This window comes from Lontra canadensis, unplaced genomic scaffold (genome assembly GCF_010015895.1).
Source record: "Lontra canadensis isolate GAN:19392208 unplaced genomic scaffold, GSC_riverotter_1.0 scaffold84, whole genome shotgun sequence".
In the NCBI taxonomy this organism is placed as follows: domain Eukaryota; kingdom Metazoa; phylum Chordata; class Mammalia; order Carnivora; family Mustelidae; genus Lontra; species Lontra canadensis.
The window spans coordinates 8,863,495-8,881,306 of record NW_022631078.1 but is presented as its reverse complement, the minus strand read 5'-3'; the positions used below and the strand labels follow the sequence as shown (position 1 = coordinate 8,881,306).

Sequence of the window (17,812 nt, the reverse complement as noted above, 5' to 3'; positions counted from 1 at the left end):
GCCACCCAGGAGCCCCAATCATTACCTTTTTTAATGGCAGGTAATACGCACACTGATGGCATTAATCATTTTTTTTCCCAGCAAATATTTATTGGGTGTCTCTCCTAGACCCGGTTAAGGGTGCTCAGGCGACTGTGGCTTGGCAGTCACTGTGCCAGCTAAGACAGTGGCAGGCCCTGAGGCGGGAATCTTATGTACAAGGATCCATTTCAGGCGCTTGAGGAGGGAGGCTTCCTTATCCCCATTTCATAGATGTTTAAACTGAGAGGAGAGTCACTTGTGTGAAGACCCAGACCCAAGCCAGATCTCTCCAGTTCCTTAACCCAGTCCCCCACCCCCCACTCCCGAACAGTGGGACCCTCCCCATGGATCCTTACCTTGCAGGGCCTGGAGGCTCAAGGATAGGAGAAAAATTGGTTTCACACCTTATTTTTAAAAAAACCAAAAGGGGGACAAGCTATAAATGTAATGAATTGGTTTTGAGGTCACAACAAAATGGCTTCACATCAAATGAACTGCTTCCCCCTCCCCACAAAAAAAATATCATGAAGGAAAGTGGGTGGCAAGGGCTGGGGCTGGGAGCTTCCTTCCCACTGGATGTCTTTCAATAATTTTCAAATTTGTGCTGTGTGCAGCTATTGTCTGTCCACCCAACTCAGTTAAAAAAATTTCAAGGGATGAAAAGGCGTATTTGTGGCTCAGGCCTTGTCTGGACCTTCTTGGCTCCTAGTTTGGGAGCCAGAGCTTGTCATGGGGAGAAAGAGTACACACTTGGTGAGAGATTAATGTTATTGGCTGCTCCCTGTGAGCACCCCAGCGTGGACAGTGAATGAGAGAGTCCCGCAAACCCGGGTTTGAGTCCAGGCTCTGGAGCCTCCCAGTCTTGTTACCTTGGGCACTCCTGGATGGGAGCTGTGAATGTAAAAGGATATGATACTTCATTCCCAGTGTGGCGCTAATGGGCCAGCTTTGAGGTTTCCAAGATGCCCAGAGCAAGCCAGACCTGAAACAGTGCCTCTCTCATGGGCCAAGGGATGCCCAGGTTGCTGCAGGAGCGGCCAGGGGAGGAAGAGCTGATTCTCCCCGGGAAGTCAGGGGCAAGGAAAATGTCTCTGTCTCTGAGATGGCCCTTTCCAGATGACAGGAGTCCCCAGGCAGAGGCACAGGGGGAGCCAGGAGAGACCGGAGGTGAGCCTGTGTGAGCTATAGTGAAGGTTCCCCTGGGAACCTTTTCTATAGTGGTTAGAGAAGGGCAGAGAGTCAGCTGGAGGAGCAGGTAAGGAAGAGCATGCTGACATTTTGGGGTAGAATAGGTGGGATTTGCAGGGAATGACAGGATACCTGAAGCCAGTGAGTCATAAGGATGTTACAGAGGGTTCAGGGATGTGCTTAGAGTGATGCCAGCTGGGAATGATTTTTACATTTTCAGATGATTAGGTAAAAAAAAAAGAAGAAGAAGGTTCCACGCACAGGAAAATTACATAAAATTCACACTTTAGTGTCCATAAATAAAGTTTTATCGGAACACAGCCATGCTCATTCCTTCGCATATTGTCTGTGGCTGATTTTATACTACAGTGGCAGAATTGAGTAGTTGAGACGTAAACCGTACAGGCAGCAAAGCCTAAAATACTGACTAGCTGGCCCTTACGCAAAATAATTTGCCTACTCTTGGCTTAGAGGGAGTCTCCATGGACAGGAGGGGTGTGGATGAGGCTGGAGAAGAGACAGAGCCAAGCCACCAGGGCCTCCTGCTCTGCGTAGTCACTGAGCTTAAGCTGAGGGCAAGTGGGAGCTACTGAGGAGTCAGGGGGGAGAGTGACCAGCTCAGATCAACGTTGGAGAAGGGTCACTAACTGCTTTTCAAAGATAGATGAAGGTGGGCAGGGGACATCTGGAGCTAGAAGCCCAGCCAGAGGCAGCTCCAAAGGCCTAGCAAAGGCCAATGGGACACCTCCCCCTCCCCCGTTGAGGTCATCTGCGGGGACCTAGCCTTGAGGTGTTTTCTGCCCTTCCCACGCACCTTCGTCTGTAGTTTAGAGCCGTGCTCGCTGTATACCCAGGGTACCCCGCGCACGGGGCGGAAGCGACTGCCTCACCCAGGAGTCCCGGTGCGGAAGGAACTGCCAGAAGGGCGGGAAGCACGTGAAGGCCACCTCGAGCCCAAAGCAGGACCATGAAGAGCCAGGGTATACAGTGGTGGGCACTCGGAGAGCCGCTGGTGGCCCGATGGCAGGAGAGGAGGCTCAAGAGGTAGGCAGGGCGTGGACCTTGGGGCCTTGAGTGCCTGCTTAATTGTGTGGGGGAAGGGAGGCCTACGCCCAGGAGCCCCAGGGGTAGAGTCACGGAGCCGGGCCTGGGGACAGCGCTCGCTCCGTGGCTCCGGCATACGTGTACAGGGACCAGTCCAGGAGAGGGTCGGAAGGATACAGGCAGACAAAGGCCCGTGGACCCCTGGTCGGTATACATGGGCCACCCAGGCAGACACACAGACCTGTGTAGACTCGGTCTAAGGCCTAACGCTGTGCACGCACCACAACGGAAGAGCAGGCCTCTGCAGCCCATCCGAGATGGTGTACACATAAGCAGAGCTCCCCGGAGTCATGCCCGCACACGGGCTCTAGAGGCCCCTCCGCACGGTCACAGATCTGTGCACACAATCACGGTCCAGGTCCACGGAGGAAGGGCCACGGATCCACGCGCACACCGTAACGCAGATGTGCACGCCCAGGCACTCCCGGGAACTGTAGGTCACCCAGTCCCATATGCACACTGCAAAACACAGACGCACACATCCGCGCACGCACAGAACCGGACACGCAGACCCGTGCGCACACGAGACAGACACGCTCTCTGACCCGCCCCGCCTCCCATCGCACACACAACCGCCCAGGACGCACCGGGCCGTGGGCCGGCGCACGCACGGTCACAGGCAGGGGCGCGCGCGCACACACACGCACACACACACACACACACACACACATACACACACACTTGATCGCACGCGCGGGAGGCGCAGAGCGGCGGCGGCGGCGGGAGACTGCGGCCCGAGGCGCCCCGGCCCAGCCCGGCGAGGCGAGCGGAGCGCGGCCGGAGGCGGAGGGGAGGGGGCTCCGGTGGGGGCGGGGCGGGGGCCGGAGCCGCCGAGCCGGGCGGGAGCGGGCACCTCTGCGCGCCGCGCTCGGGCCTCGCCTCCGCACCCCCTACCCGCGCTCCTCCCGGGGGGCCCTCCCCCGCGCCCGTCCGCTCGCCGGCCCCCAGCCGCGGCCCCGGGGTGCAGCCAGGCGGCCGCGCCGGGCCCGCGGGACAGGGTGGAGGTGGGGGCGGGGGGCGGGGATCGGGGCTGGGCTGGGGCCGCGACGCCCGCGATGCCGGGCGCCCGCCGCAGCCGCCGCCGGAGCCCGGGATGGGGCGAGAGGCTGCGGCGGACGCCAGCATCTCCCCGCCGGGGGCCCCGGGGGCCGCGGAGCCGCCGCCGCCGCTGCTGCCGCCGCTGCTGAGACCCAGCGGGCGATGGGTGAGTTGACCCTGGCGTCCTGGGGACCCGCGCCGCAGCCCCGCCATCCCCGCACTCCCGGCCCCCCGCCTCCATCTCCGCGCCGCCGCCTCCGCGCTCGCGGCACCCCCCAGTCACGGCTCCCACGGCCCCCTCCCTGAGCGTGACCCTAGGGGCGGGGGCGGGAGCAACGGGCCGGGGGGCTGGAGGGGGGGCCCGAGATAGGGGGCGGGATGCCGGGCAGGCTACTAGGCTCCGGCTCCCCCTCCCCCAACCCGGCTGCTTCGCGGAGCTTTCCCCGGCCCCGGAGGGCAAAGCCTCATCTCTCTGATCCCCTCCCCCGGCCTGGGCGGGGGGCGTCCCAGAGGCGCCGGGCTCGAGCAGCGCTTTGTGCGCCGTGCCCCCCCCCCCAAACCTCCCGCGCCACACGGGGCTGGGGGCGGGAGGCCTCAGCGTCCGCCTCCCCCACCCCCAGACCCTGGGCTGCGGCGGCTGAGGCCGAGGCGCGGTCCCGGAGCAGGGCGGGTGCGGGGGCTGGGACTGGCTGCTCGTGGCGACCAGGCTGAGTGGGGAGAGCACCCCCGGTTCTTTTGTCGGGCGGGGGGGGGGGCTCCCGCTCTTTGCACGGCACTGCCCAGGGCGGGGGAGGGAACCTGGCTGGGGGAGGGCGCTATAAATATCTGCAAATAGTGAGTTCTGGAACCGGGGGTGGGGAGGGGAGCGCGCTTGGGTGTAAGTGGGAATGGCGGTGCCAGAGCCAGGGTGCAATGAGAAGCAGAGAATCAGAGATGGGTCTCGGCCAGCCCTGGTGGCCTGAGGTCAGGTGACTCTCCCAGCTCTGGAAGACTCCCTAGAAGGGATGTCGGCAGGAATACTACCCTAGAGAGATCCCTCCGTGGCCCCCCAGCACTGGCACTGCCCCCATTCCGATGGTACTCCTCCTGGCTCCTGGGACCCCCATCCAGAGCTGCGGATGGGGAGTTGTGGGATCCCGGTGCCCCATCTCCCAGAGCAGTGACTAAAGACCCAGGCAGGGGTGTCTCCGAGGGCTAAGGAGAGAGGCACAGGGTCCTCTGAAAGTTTGAAAGAGGTGCTGCGAGCCCAAGGAGGAGAGAGAACTTGCTGGAAGAGTTGGCTTGCTCAGGAGAGGAGGGAAGGGCACTTGAGGTAGAGGGAATGGCAGAAGCAGGCTCTGAGCTGTGAGTGCCTGGTATGTGTGGAGAGTTGGAAGGGGCTGGAGGGGGCTTCGGGTCAAGCAGGGCCAGGAAGGAGACCCAGGTGGGGGGTGAGACTTCGGGCCCTCCCAGGGAGCTGGTACTAGCTCCTGAGGATGGTGGGGACCGGCTGGGGCTGGGAGTGCTGCCATCTGGCTGGGCACCCCCTCTGGAGTCTGCCCTGTGCCCCTGTTGCGGTCAGGGCTGCCTGACCCACATCTGGGATCCCTCTTACTGTGGTGGCTGCACCACCACGAGCAAGTCTGCTTTCTGAGGCTCAGTTTCCATATCTGTCAAATGGGGAGAGTCTGCCACAGGGTCGCGGAGAGGTCTGGATGAGATGACGGGTTTAGGGTGCCCGGCACCTGAGAAATAGTCGGGAAATCTCTGTCTGCTGTGTCAGGATGATTACCTAGAACACTGATGTCACCTGGTGGGCCAGGCTCCCTTCACTGGCTCACCTCATCCCAGTGTTATGAGGCTCATGTGGGGCTGGAGGTGACTGGGGAAAGCCAAGAGCTGGGGGAGTTACATGTCCAGGTCCTCACGTTATTCTGGGAGAAGAAAGGAGCAGTGGGCAGTGGTTGGGGCGGGGTGGTCTGCATTGACAGCCTGTTTGTCCCCACGGGCACCTTAGCCATGGCATCCAGCAGACCCTGCTGTGTTCCCCAAGGCCAAAGCCTCTTTGTTCTCTGTGCTGCAGCCCTTCTGCTAGCCGGCTCTAGCCCTGCACGGGGGACCAGGGCTCCCTTCTAGAAGGTTCTCCAGACATTGAGACCAGCAAACACAGTGACCTCCTGTGAGGGGCACTGTCGTGGGCAGCCAGGTGGAGACCTTAGCCCCAGGAGAATGGACTCTAGTTGAGCAGCAAATATTCTTGGGTGTCCATGATCTTGCCTAGCCCTGTGCTGGCTGCTTAGGGGCAGAGGGAGGATGACAGTAACTGCACTGTGGGACGGTCAGGTGCAGCAGTTAAAAGCACGGATTTCAGATCCAGTGGTCCAGGTTCAAATCTCAACTCTGTCGCTTCTTACTGGGCAACTGGGGACTAGTGAACTTGGCCTCTGGGCCTTAGTTTCCTTGCCTCTAAAATGGGAATGATGCGTAGTATTGCTGTTTGAACTGCTTGGTTCTGTTTCTAGTGAGCATTCATGCCCCCTCTTTCAGAATAAGTCTCCTGGTTCACCCCTGCCTCCTTGGAGACGACGCAGCCTGCCTCACTACTAGATCAGGGGTCTGCACCGCTGTTGTCTTCCTTTGCTGTCTGTGAGTCCGTGTAGGCAGAGGCCTGCCTTTCCTTGTCCATTGCTGGGGCCAGGGGACAGTGGTGTGCTGGCAGCGAGTCTCTGAGAGAAGAAGGTCCTTGATGAACACTGATGGCAGGTTTCTGTGGTGTCAGTCTTCCAGCGAGGCCACTTTGAAGCTGTACCAAAAGCTTACTCATGTCACAGTGGGTGCTGGTACATGTCAGCTTCAGCACCCAGGCATTCAGTGGGTGCTTAATAAATGACAGTTGAATGAGGAGACTGTTGGTCAGGTAGACTTGGGGAGCTGCTGGGCCATAATTTAGCTGGGAGGAGAGGAGGACGTTGGATAGGATGAGGCAGGAGCATAAGTTCAAATAAGTGAGATGCAGGGCAGGGGGATGGAGGGCTGGCGCCTCCCTTCCTGGGAGCCTCCACTCCTCTGACCCTGTCTCACTCTTTCTCTAGCCGTCCCTTGACCTTGGCCTGGTTTGGGCTGTCTGCACAGAATGACCCAGCTAGATCCCAAGTTTCAGCCTGGCCGAGCTCTGAGATATGGTCCAGATAGGCCACAAATGTCCAGTTCTATTCCCTTGCTTATGCTTTTTCCTCTGCCTGAATGTCTGTTTCCCCCACCTCTTCCAATGTCCCCTGAAACACTGTCACCCTTCAAAAGCTTTCTCCGTGGTGTCAGCCCTCCCCAGATCAGTCCCTTCTTCCCCTTCTGCCGTCACCCCCAGCCTTACAGCCCCTCTCAGGCACGCTGCCTGCCCATCAGAATACCAGTACCTCTCATTTATTGCATCTTTACTGCAGCCCATGACGGAGGTACCGTGATCATCCCCTTTGCCAGTGGGGATACTGAGGCACAGGGTCTTGTTAGGGATGATCCATCCTCTCCATCCGAGCTGAGCATCCGTTGTGCAGGGAAACTCCTTGCTGCGGGCTGGCGGAGAACCACATCTGTCTTGCTCATGTGTGTGCTATTTCGTGTCGGGCTAGGCTGTGAATTCCGAGTGGTATAGGAGCTCGAATGAATGAATGATTAAGTGAATTAAGGATTGTCAGCCCCAGGGAGTGCCCCTGTTCTTCTCCCCATCCTTCCTTCCTTCGTCGTCCCCATTAGGGGAGACCAGCCCTCAGGAGGGCGGTCTCAGACCACAGAGGGATGGTCCCAGGGACCTCCTTATCCACAACGCTTGGAAGGGGAAGTGAGGCCCTGGGTGGGGCCGGAAGTAGGCGCGGTGGAAGGCTAGCAGACCATCCTGCTGTGGTCTAGAACAGGGGCACATGGGGACCCCATGGCCCTGCCGGGAATTCAGGAAGTGAACAGGGTCCCAAAATAGTTTTTCTTACACCGCCTCAAGTGGAAAGTACCCTGTGGGCTCACTTTATTTTCATCTTTTCTGTACAAATAAAATTGGAACAATGGGAGTCATTCACGGACCTTATCACTCCGTTGTTTTACGAATTTAGAACTTATTTGGCTCAAGACTATGGTTCCCACTGAAGTAGGTATCCCCAGGGAGGGCCAGGGTGAGGGCCAGGACAGGAGGCCAGAGCCCTGCTGCCACTGGGACCGCCTCCGGGTCTGCCTCCCAGCTGCCCTCTCCAGGCAGGCTGGGAACTTCCCAGAAGGAGCAGCACAGATGGGGGTCTGAGCAAGGGAGGGCCTCCAGAGGCAGGCTCCAGGATTCTGGTTGACAGAGACCCATGATGGATGACTTCCCAGGCTGTTCCACCCCACCTTGACCTCTGAGTCATGATCATTTGCTGCTATTTCTCGAGCACTTACTATGTGCTGGGCATGGGGCCAAGCCCTTTGCATTCTCCCAGCGACGCCTCCTAACTTCCCTCGAAGTAGGTACTATTATTATCCCCATTTGGCAGTTTGAGGGTGCCTGGGGCCCGGGGCTCAGGGCCAGGCCAGGGCAGGGCTGGGATCGTATCCAGCCTGTAGGACCCCAGCCCCTGATGGGGCCCCGAGTCTAGGCCCCTCATTCACTCCTCTGAGAATGGCTTCTGCAGTGACTTCTAGCCTAGACCCCCTGGCCCTCAACCTGGATCCTGGGACCCTGCCCCGCCCCCCAACCTGTGTTCTCTACCTCTGCTCTCTTCTACCCTGACCCAACTCCGCACCCACCACACTGACCCCCAACACCCTTTTTTCCAGACACCTACTGCTGCCGTTTCCTTCTGGAAACGGGTCCCAGCTGGCCGTGGACCCCACGTAGCTTGCTTAACACCCTGGAGAAATCACTCATGGCCCCACTCTGGCTACCCCGGGCCTGGCACACAGCCTGGGTGAATCATGGTGGGGAGTGACGGTGGCCAGGGGAGGGGGAGCAGGGAGAGCTGCCGATGGCTGGGCAGAGCTGGGCTTCCAGGCTGGGCTGCACAGGCAGCTGTGTCGCTGGGGGCTGGCCCCTTGCCTGACATGGAAAAGGCATTTGATACATATTTCTTAAGTATTTGTTGAATGGTGATAGTGAGAGAGGCGGGTGCAGGCCCCTTCCGGAAGCTGCACAGATTGGTGGGTTTGGGAGAAAGACTGAGGGCGGGGGCGCCTTCCCAACCATCTCCTTGGGCTGTGATCATGAGTGGTTGGGGTTTGGGGCTCATTGACGGCTCGAACGGGAGTGAGATGCTGGTGCTTTCTGGCATGATTTCATTGCAGTTATCACAGGAGCCGTGGGCCGTGGGGCTCAAGTAATCCTCATTGCATTCTAGGGAAACTGAGGCCTAGACAGGGCGGGCAGCTTGCTGGGCTCATGGCCGGGAGGTGGTTCTGCCGTTCGGAGCCTTGGCCCTTGGCTGGAAGAAGCAGTGACTGTGCCGCTCTCTGTACTGTCCAAAGCACCCAGCACGTCATCCCAGTTGGTTCCAGCAGGAGTCGGAGGCTTAGCGCTAGGTTTTCAACTGTACCCATATCCGGGAGTCAGAAAACCTGCCCCCAGGGGCCTTCTGCGTCTCTAAGGGGTAGTGGTGGGAAGAGAGCCCTGCTCCCGGCCAGCGGCAGAGAGAAACAAACAGGTGAGTTGGGGGCTCTGGCACAGAGTAGGTGCTCAGGAGCCCTTTGGGTCAGAGGAAGCGGAGCCAAGCCTTTGGTCCCATCTGGTGCTTGGAACAGCCCACCACGGGCTTCAGTCTTTGAGCCGAGACCCACAGAGCGTGGTTGACTGGCTCAAGGTCACACTTGTCACACCCAAGGTGAAGAGCAGAATGTTGAGGTTCCACCAGGGGTGGGAGGTCTGGGAGCTGGGCAGGTGGAGTCTGGCTGTGCAGGAGGAACTGGCCTCAAAGGGCCCGCAGGCAAACCCCTCACAGGGGTGTCGAGGGCAGCCACTGGGGCCCTGGCATGTCACTGCTTTCAGAAATGTTTGGAGCCACACCTGGGTATGGGCAGTGGCCCTGTACCTGCCGCTGGGGGACAGGTAATGGCATCTGTAGTGCCTCCGCCTCCAGGCACTGGCCCACGCATGCAGACTGGAAATCCAGGTGCTGGCTTTCATGGCCTTTGCAGACGCTGTCCCTCCGGAAGGGCTCTCCCCCCCTTCTCCTGGCAGGTGCTGGCTCATCCTTGAGACTAACCCCCTGCCACACCAGGAAGCCTTGCTTGACCCCCCACCTCAAGGCCGAGGCTGAGCCTCACTGCCTGGACTTCCCTCTGTCTGCTCCACGGGATGCCGAGAAGCCCGAGGGCTGGGCAGGTCTGCCAAGGGCCTGGTTCCAGTGCAGGCGTCAGAGACGCCCATGGAGTAGACAGAGAAAGAAGGTGCAGAGCTCAGGGGACTGTCAATTCAGCCCAGACAGGGGACCAGGCTGGGGAACCTTGAGGCCATGTAGCCAGCCAAACACGCCCATTTCACAGAGGGAACATTGGAGGCCCTGAGGTGCTTGGGGCTGACCTGGAATACCACGGAGAGCGGCTAAGAGTCACTTTGTGGCTCGTAAGAGGAGAGCCCGGGGCTGTGTGGCGGCATCCCATCCCCTCTCCTTTCCCAAGCTGCAGCGTCTCTCTACAGGTTCCAGGTCAGGTCTTGCAGGGGGACTGCTGGGAAGAAGCCCAGGAGAGCACAGTCCCCAGGGGCTTAGGTCTGCACTCGGCCCTCCCATGTGGAGGGCAAAGCTCCTTAGAGAAAATGCTTGGTGTCTAAAAGCTGGCGGGAAATCCACATGGATGGTTCATTCCAGCAAAAAGATGTGCAGAAAAAAAAGTCTGGGAGAACTTAGGCCAAGGGGATAGCTCAGGGGATGGTGGGACAGTGGCCGATAGAGTCCTGTTGCTTTCGCTGTGATTTTCCAATTCTCTAGGACGCGTGCGACAGCTTTATCATCAGAAAGAAACGCAGCTATAATCTAAAGGAGAGCAGTCTAAGAAAAGGTGCCCTGAGAACAGCCCAGTTCCCCATTTGTTTGACTGTGGGGTCACTACCCGTGAGTGGCTTCCAGGGGGACCAGTGGGAGCTGCCTGGCCCCAGGCCCATCCCCGGAACAGGTGCATCTGTGGCTGACAGCTTGTGTTTCTCTGATCCTTGCAAATGGGGTCAGTGAGAGTCCTGGCGTGGGGCTGCTGGCATGTGGCACCCCGAAAATCCTGTTCAAACCTCTGACCTTCCTGCGGTGCCTCAGGGCCCTGGCCTTCCCACCTCCATCGGGAAAGCCTGCTCACCACCCCCCCACCAGGTGCTGCCACCCGCCTCTCCCAGCCAGAGATGGCCCCGGGGCTGTTTGCGTCACCTCCGTCCCAGGTGCCCAGTGGGGGTGTTGACAACTGTTGGCCGGAGTCCTTACTGTCTCCTGCCCGGAAGTGCCTTTCCAGGGGTCCTCCTGCAACAGTCAAGTTCTGCTTAGTGGAAATGGTATTTGTTCTCACAGCCTAGCCCTGATCCTGGGTGAGGATGCAGTCTCGGTCTCCCCCAGGCCCCCCTGCTCCTGTGCTTGGTACAGAGCTCTCATTCATTCCTTCGGCTGCTGTCCAGCAAGTGCCCCGGCCCAGGCTAGGTGCCGGGGGCACGGATCTGCAGACTTCGGGGTGTGACCGTGTGTGTGTGTCTTTGTGCGTGGGTTTTGTGCACGTCCCCTGCCCCTCCCCACAGTAAGAGCAGCTCCCTCGTTCATGATCTCTCATCCTGGCCGCCCTGCTAATTTATTCAGCAATGAAGTAGACCCGCTAAGGAGGTTCCAGGCCCTGACCCCAAAGAAACGTGACCCAAAGTCTCTGTCCTTGGGAAGTGCCATCTTGGGGGCCATTGCAGTGTGGACTGGTGAGGGCCCAGGCCAGCACTAGGGGTGGTCGGAAGCGTCGTCCTGGAGAGACGGGAAGGCACAATGGGGAAGGGCATTCCCGCCCGCCTGCGGGCGTGCAGTCCGATCCCCGCAGCCCTGGGATCCTGGGCCTGGGAGCACCGTGCTGGCCCTCCTTGCTGCTCTCATGGCTCTAAAGCAGGCCTAAGGGGCAACAGAGCTGGAGCACATGCTCCGGGGCTGTGAGTCCTCCTGCAGGGTGGCTGGGAGGGAATACAGGGCCCTGGAAAGGAAGCACATTGACTAGAAGATAAAAGACAGAGCCCGCTGACAGGCAGGAGGACCTGGGCTGCAGAACTTTCTGAAGGAGAACCTGGGGACAAGACCCTAGAATATAGCATCGAGAAAGCACCCCTCGATTCAGCCCAGAGAAGCTGGGTCATGGAGCTCAGACGGAGCAGCAGACCTAGAATGCGGCCCTGCCCACGGGTGTCAGCAGGCAGCTGGAGGATCCAATCCCCCAGTGGTCAGTGGGGAAACTGAGGTGGTCCAGGGATCAGGAGGTTCTGGAGCCTGGGGGAGCATCGGTGCACATGCTCGTGGACTCTGCTGAGCTGGGTCCTCCCCTCAGCTTGCTGCTGCCTGACCTCGGGCAAGTCCTGTCTCTTCTCCAAGCCTCAGTTTCCCCATCTGTGAGATGGCTGTGTGACAGTGAGATGAGATGGAACACGTCACTTGGGAAGGGGGTGCTGCTCTTGGTGCACAGGCTCTCCTGGGTGGTTCATGGCATGGTGTGGCTGAGGCCAGGACCCTGGCCACCTGCCTCCTGGAATCACCTGTCCCTTATGGCGATGGTCTGCTCATGGCCATTGTTCCTTGTCCTTCCCCACACTCAGTGGGACCTTTGGGAACTTGCTGCCTTTCTTGGGATGGTCTCTGGATCTAGCAGGTGGGAAGGACTGAGTGATTAAAGGAGCAAGAACAGATTGGTGGCTCCATATTAAGGAGCAGACGCCTGGTGCCTGCAGCCCTGCATGGTGTCCCCTACCATTTGGTGGGGGCCTCCTGAGTGTCCCCGGTGGATACGGTCAGGCCCTGACCCGAGGGAGCTGTGGCCCCTCCTAGGCAGGGATGGGCTGAGATTAATTGGGGAGGAAAAAGAGAAAAGGCTTATTGTTCCAGTTTCATGGGGGCTCCCCAGGGGGCTCCCCAGGTGTCCAGAACAGCAGAGTGAACCAGCTGTGCACCTGCTCCGGGCCCGCCACTACCGCAGGAGGGGGCTTGGGCTGCTCGGGTTCCCGAGCGCTGGAGCTGTGGGCCCTGGGCCAGGAGCAGCCACGTCACCTCCCCTGATCCCTAAAAGGACCCTGCAGGCGGGTGTGACCAGCCTCCCCTTTCATGCCTCTGTGCCAGTAGGGTCCCAGAGCCGTGGGGGGCAGAGCTGGGGTTCCAACCCGTTCTTCTACTCCGCAGCAGCTCGTCGAGCCCCTACTGCATGCGAGGCAGGGCGCTAGGCGCTAAGCTCCCCAGGGTGAACCGCAGTCACTTCGTTTTTCACCTTCTTCCTTCCTGTGTCTCCTCTGGCCTGTCAGCCATGGTGTTGCTCTGGGGTCCTTTCCCGTGTCCCCCTTTTCCTCCATCGCCCTCCTGTGGCAGGGGACCCTGTCCCATTCATGTAGATGAGCCACATCCGGGTATGCCATGCCCAGGCTGATCTGGACTTTTCCAAGCCCCAGCCCAGGGCTCAGAGCCCAGTAGCACCAACTGCAGGTGCGGTGTGTGGGTTTGGGGGGAGGGTCATGTATTCATCTAGCAAGCCAAGGTCAGCACCTCCTTTGCATCAGGCGGGGAGCTGAGGCCCCAGGGGAGCCCGACTGCCCCGTCCAGTGTGGGGTGAGGAGCCCTGGGGGCAGGCCAGGGGCCTCTGGGGGAAGTGCGGCTCCATAGAGCCCACCTGGAGACAGAAAGTGAAAGATTACCCAGGAACTCCTTGGAGCCTCCTACAGGATCTGGACTTTATCCCCAGCGTAGGAGTTCCCAGCTGGGAGGGGGCAGCATTGGATGTGGCTTTTGCTTGGTTCATGGGGACCAGCCGGGGGGGGCCCCTGGGAAGACCGCTGCTCTTGTGCAGGTGAGTGCTGGCCGTGGTGCAGCCAGCGTGGGACAGTGGCACCAGGGGACAGGTGGGATGGAGAATGTTGGGGCATGGAATAGACGTGCCTGGTGATGGATGTGTGGAGTCCGCAAGGGGGAGGATGGAGGATGGCTCCTGGGCTCCTGGGCTGGGCAGCTGGGTGGACGGTCCCATCGTGTCGAGGCCCAGGAGGAGGAATGTTGGGAATGCCGTAAATCGTCCCGGTGTCCCTGGGTGCCATGCTCAGGTCACAGGTGATCAGCTCCAGTTGTTGGGACAACTGTTTGAGTGAGTTCTTTGTGCCTGGTTTTGCAGCCAGGGGTCCCAGGCAGGATGGGAGCCAGCTCTAAGCCCAGGCTGCTGCCCCCTGCCCTCGGCCGGGCCCCGATTCTAAGGGATCTCCTTCTCTCTGTCCTTTAACCCCACGGCACCGTAGCTTCGCATCCCTCACCTGTGCCCTGTACCCAGGGGGAGGCCGCCCTGGGAGCACCTCCACTCCTGCCTGGGTACACGGACTGACCTCTGCATGGGCACCCCTCCCCGGCTGTGCAGGGGCATCCTCCCCCCACCCCCCAAGGTGCAGCTCATGGAACAGAGCCTGTCTACACTGTGGCTTGAATCTGTGGCCCTCCCGGCCCCGCAGAGAAGGCCGCATGAAGACAGGCAAGGCATAGGGCGCATCCTCCCCTCCCTTCCCCCACCCGCGGGCCTTGGGGCTGGAGACGGAGCTGAAGCTGCGCACTGAAGTGGCCCTTTGTACATTGTCCCCCTGGAGGCTGGGGGAGCCTGGTGGCAGGGTTGAGCGAGGTGGAGCGTGAAGAGGGTGGTGCTTTCTCGGCCTGGGAGCAGGACGGAGCACCCCGCTAGGTCTGGGTATGCACTGGCCTGACCTGCTGCCCCAGGCCTCCCAAACTAGATGATACTTGTCGCTCAGAGTCTGTCATCACTTGCCTTGAGAGTTCGGTCGTCACGCACAGCGGTTTCTGGAGCGCCTGCTCTGGGTCAGGCTTTGTCCTGGCGGGTGGGGAGCCGCGGAGACGGGTGACTGAGGCTCAGCGTGACCCTGCTGTCCTGTGCTGACGTTCTGAGCACTGCGGTGTGGGTGGGGGAGACAGACCACTAACGTGTAAACAAGGAGACAGCTAGCTTCCGCCGTGGTTGTGGGGGAGCAGATGACCCGGGGAGGGGACAGCTGCTCTAGCCGCCGGGGCAGGAAGGCCCCTCTGAGCAGGCAGCCGCATTCCAGACAGACAAGACAGGCCCTGAGGATGAAAGGTGGGCACTGTGGCCAGAGCCCAGTGGATGAGGGAGGTGAGGGCAGCAAAGATCCAGGGACCAGAGTGGCAGGGCCTTTGGGCCCAGAGAGGAGTTTGGGTTTCATTCTGAGCCAGACTGGGGGGTGGATTGGGCTGCGCATAGGGTCTTGTGGGAGGCTGTTGAGCTGGGGGTTGGGGGTTGGTGGTCATGTGGCTTGATGGGGACTTTGTAGTGACAGAATTTGCAGAGCCTAATGCCAAAGGAAAAGGTAGTGCCCCTTGTTCAAAGGAAGAATGTCAAGACAGAAAGAGGAAAAAAAAACAGGAAAGAGGCCAGTGGGGAGGAGGAGGAAGCCGCGTGCGGTTGGGTCCTGGGCGCGATTTGGAAGGAGGCACGGACAGGCCCCGCCAGGCACGTGGCTAGGCTTTCTGGAGCAGCAGGGGATGAACTTTATAGCTCAGGAGTGGTCTGTGTCGAGGCTTCTTGGATGTGACCCTGTTCAGTCCTCATGGGGTGAGGGGCTGGGATGGTCCGGAAGTGCAGATGGTGACTCTGAAGCCCAGGGATAGGAAGTGACCCAGAAAGCCCTCAGCCCAGCCGCAGGCCTTGCTTTCCTCAAGGTGCTCCGTTCCACAGCTGTGACAGCTGCCTCTGCCCCGCCCCCTGGGCTTGTCTCCTCTCACTTCCTGCTCTGCTCCTGTTCGGAGTGGGACCGATGGTTTATTTGGAAGTACAGGAATCTCTGGGGAGCCGCAGGGGGCTCCATGGGGGGGTGGTGTATGAGCGATAAGCCTGCATGGGGTCTGGGTCAGTTAATTTTGTGGAAGGACTGGTGGCATATTTTATGAGTTAGAAGAAGCTAGGTTTTTCTCTTTCCTCTCCATTGGCTGCACTGTTAAGATTAATAATCTGCCCGGTTGATGGTCACGGGCTCCTGCTGCCCCTCCTGCTTCCTCGGCCCCATCTGGCTGGACCCTGCCTGCCTCTTTCTCCTTCCTTCACCCAGCCCTGTCCGCCTCCCAGCCATAGACCCCAGTGTGCACCCCTGCAGAGATGAGGGGGGGTGGGAGATCCCCCCCATGCCCTTAGGAAGTCCTTTGATCCCTGCTCCCTGGGCCTTCAGCAGCCCTACTGGCTGGGGTCCATCCCACCTGACCAATGCAGACACTTAGGCATTCGCGCCGTCACTGCACTGACTTTCATTGTCCTGTACCAGGAATAGGACCCAGGGGCTCACAGCCTGTAGGGCAGGCTGACTGGCCACTGGGATGTTTCTGTCCAGGCTGGGGTGGAGGGCAGCTCCCCAGGGGAGGCAAGGGCTAAGCTGAATGCGAGAGAGGAGTCCCCCAGAGACCCCACATGCATCCCCCAACCCAGCAGTACAGATGCTGGAAGTTCTGCCCCCCGTCCCCCTTCTCTGCCAGGGTCTGATTTACGTCTTCACCCTCTAAAAAAGATGCTCAGAGAGGGTAATCCTCACCACAAGGAATGAACGTGTTCGTTGCTTGTGGTGGACTGGGGCATGGAGCCAGGCAGTGCAGTAACTGCTTGGGGGGGGTGGTCTCTTCTGGGCCCCCAATTTCTCATCTGTGGCCAGCCACCCAGACTGCAGCCTCTGCTCCCACCACTGCAGAAAACCCCCCGCCAACACCCCCCCTTTCCCGGGCTGTTGAGTATGGAGCCCACTTGCAGTGAACAGCGCAGGGTCTCTGAGGGGCAGTCAGGATTCAGGCTCCTCTCGGGGCCCGCCAAGCCCCCAGTTTGTGTGAGACACCGGGTCCCGTTCCGTCCCACCTTTTTCCGCCGGTACCGCACTCCTCCGTTTCCCATCCGCAACCCACCAAAAATGCCCCGTGGTCCCTTTGGGAGTCCGGGAACAGTTCAGGGTGACCTCCCACCCAGTGAGGGAAGAGGCCCCAAGAGGAGAAGGGCACATGGTTTACCGAGCGCCAGGCACTGACAGGCCCCTGAGGCGGAAACTGCGGGGACACGCACACCCACATCACCAGCACCTGCCACCGGGACCCTCACCTGGAGACTGCACACGCGTGCACACCCACATCACCAGCATCCGGCTTCAGGCCCCTCACTTGGAAACTGCACACACACGCACACCCACATTCCCAGCACCAGGCCTCGGGGAGCAGCTTCTGCAGGATGGGGCTGCCCTCGCCGTGTTCCTTGTTTCTACCTGGGGCAGATGAGGAGACCGAGGAGACCGCAGCCCCTGGGAGGTGAGGTGACTCAGCCAGGTAGAGGTGGGGCCCAGGACCCCAGCAGGTGAAAGGCCAGAGCTGGCGCCGGGCCAGGCTGCCTGTGTAGCCAGGTGACTGCCACCGGTTGTCGGCCTGGGGGTGCATGAGACAGTCATCAAGTCCTGAAGGCCAGACACAGGGCTGCTGCAGCTGGGAGGGGACGCTGTGGGTGCTACTGCAGGGACCCAGGGCAGGTACTAGGTCAGGTGAGGGGAAGGGGGGCCTGTGGAGGTCCAGGCATGGAAGAGGCACGGTGGAGGGGGAGGGAGCAGGAGGCCCTAGGATTGGGTCAGGCACCACTTACAAGATGATCCAGGCGGGCTACTCAGATCCCCTGAACTGTTTCCTTATCCATAACAATGAAGGGGGCCAACATGGGGCTGGAATTAGAGAAGGGGGCCGAGGCAGTTAGCACCCTGCCAGAGGGCTGCTGTGGGTCCGGCCTCTGGCATGCCCTCCTCATTCACCCATGTGGACAGGCTGACCAGGGGCAGCTGTGGGTGGGGGCGTTTGGCGTCTCTAGGCCATGCAGCTGGGCCCACCTGGCTGGAGGCCAGGGTCAGGCTGACAGCAAGTACGCAGAACCCCCTGGGCGGTGGGTGCAGTTGGCATGGGACCCTGCCTTGCTCAGCTCAGAGTTCGGGGGCAGTGGGGCCAGGGAAGAGAGAATGCGCCCACGGGGGGCAACACAGGCACTAGCCAGGTTCCCTGGTGGACTGCCTGCCCCCCAGAGCCTCGCCAGAGAGGGTTCCTGACTTCTTAGAGCACCAGACCCTGAACCTTCAGGGTTCTGAGATTCCACACTGGCCCCCATCCAGGGTGATCTGTGCCCACTGGTGTCCGGGGGGGAGGGACTCTGGGGTTCCTGTGGCCTTTCAGGAATCCAGGGCTTTGTGAAACGTGGTTTCGCCTCACCTCCCTGTCGTCTGGCCTCACAGAGAGCTGCCCTGGTGGTGGTGGGGGGG

At 60.3% G+C, this 17,812-nt stretch overlaps 1 protein-coding gene across 4 annotated transcripts in view; it reads left to right on the top strand.

Annotated features, from left to right (window-relative positions):
• The first annotated feature begins 2,134 nt into the window (after positions 1-2,134).
• The window catches only part of MGAT3 (beta-1,4-mannosyl-glycoprotein 4-beta-N-acetylglucosaminyltransferase), a 31,127-nt gene continuing 15,449 nt past the window's right edge, over positions 2,135-17,812 (top strand). Inside the window, exon 1 of one of the 4 annotated variants that reach the window (XM_032882965.1) lies at positions 2,135-2,253. In XM_032882965.1, the coding sequence (XP_032738856.1) occupies positions 2,177-2,253 (77 nt within the window). In that variant the 5' untranslated portion in view covers positions 2,135-2,176. Of the gene's footprint in view, positions 2,254-3,352; positions 3,518-13,303; positions 13,333-16,691; positions 16,827-17,812 lie in introns of those variants that run through there. The other 3 variants (XM_032882966.1, XM_032882967.1, XM_032882964.1) reach the window with 3 other exon arrangements.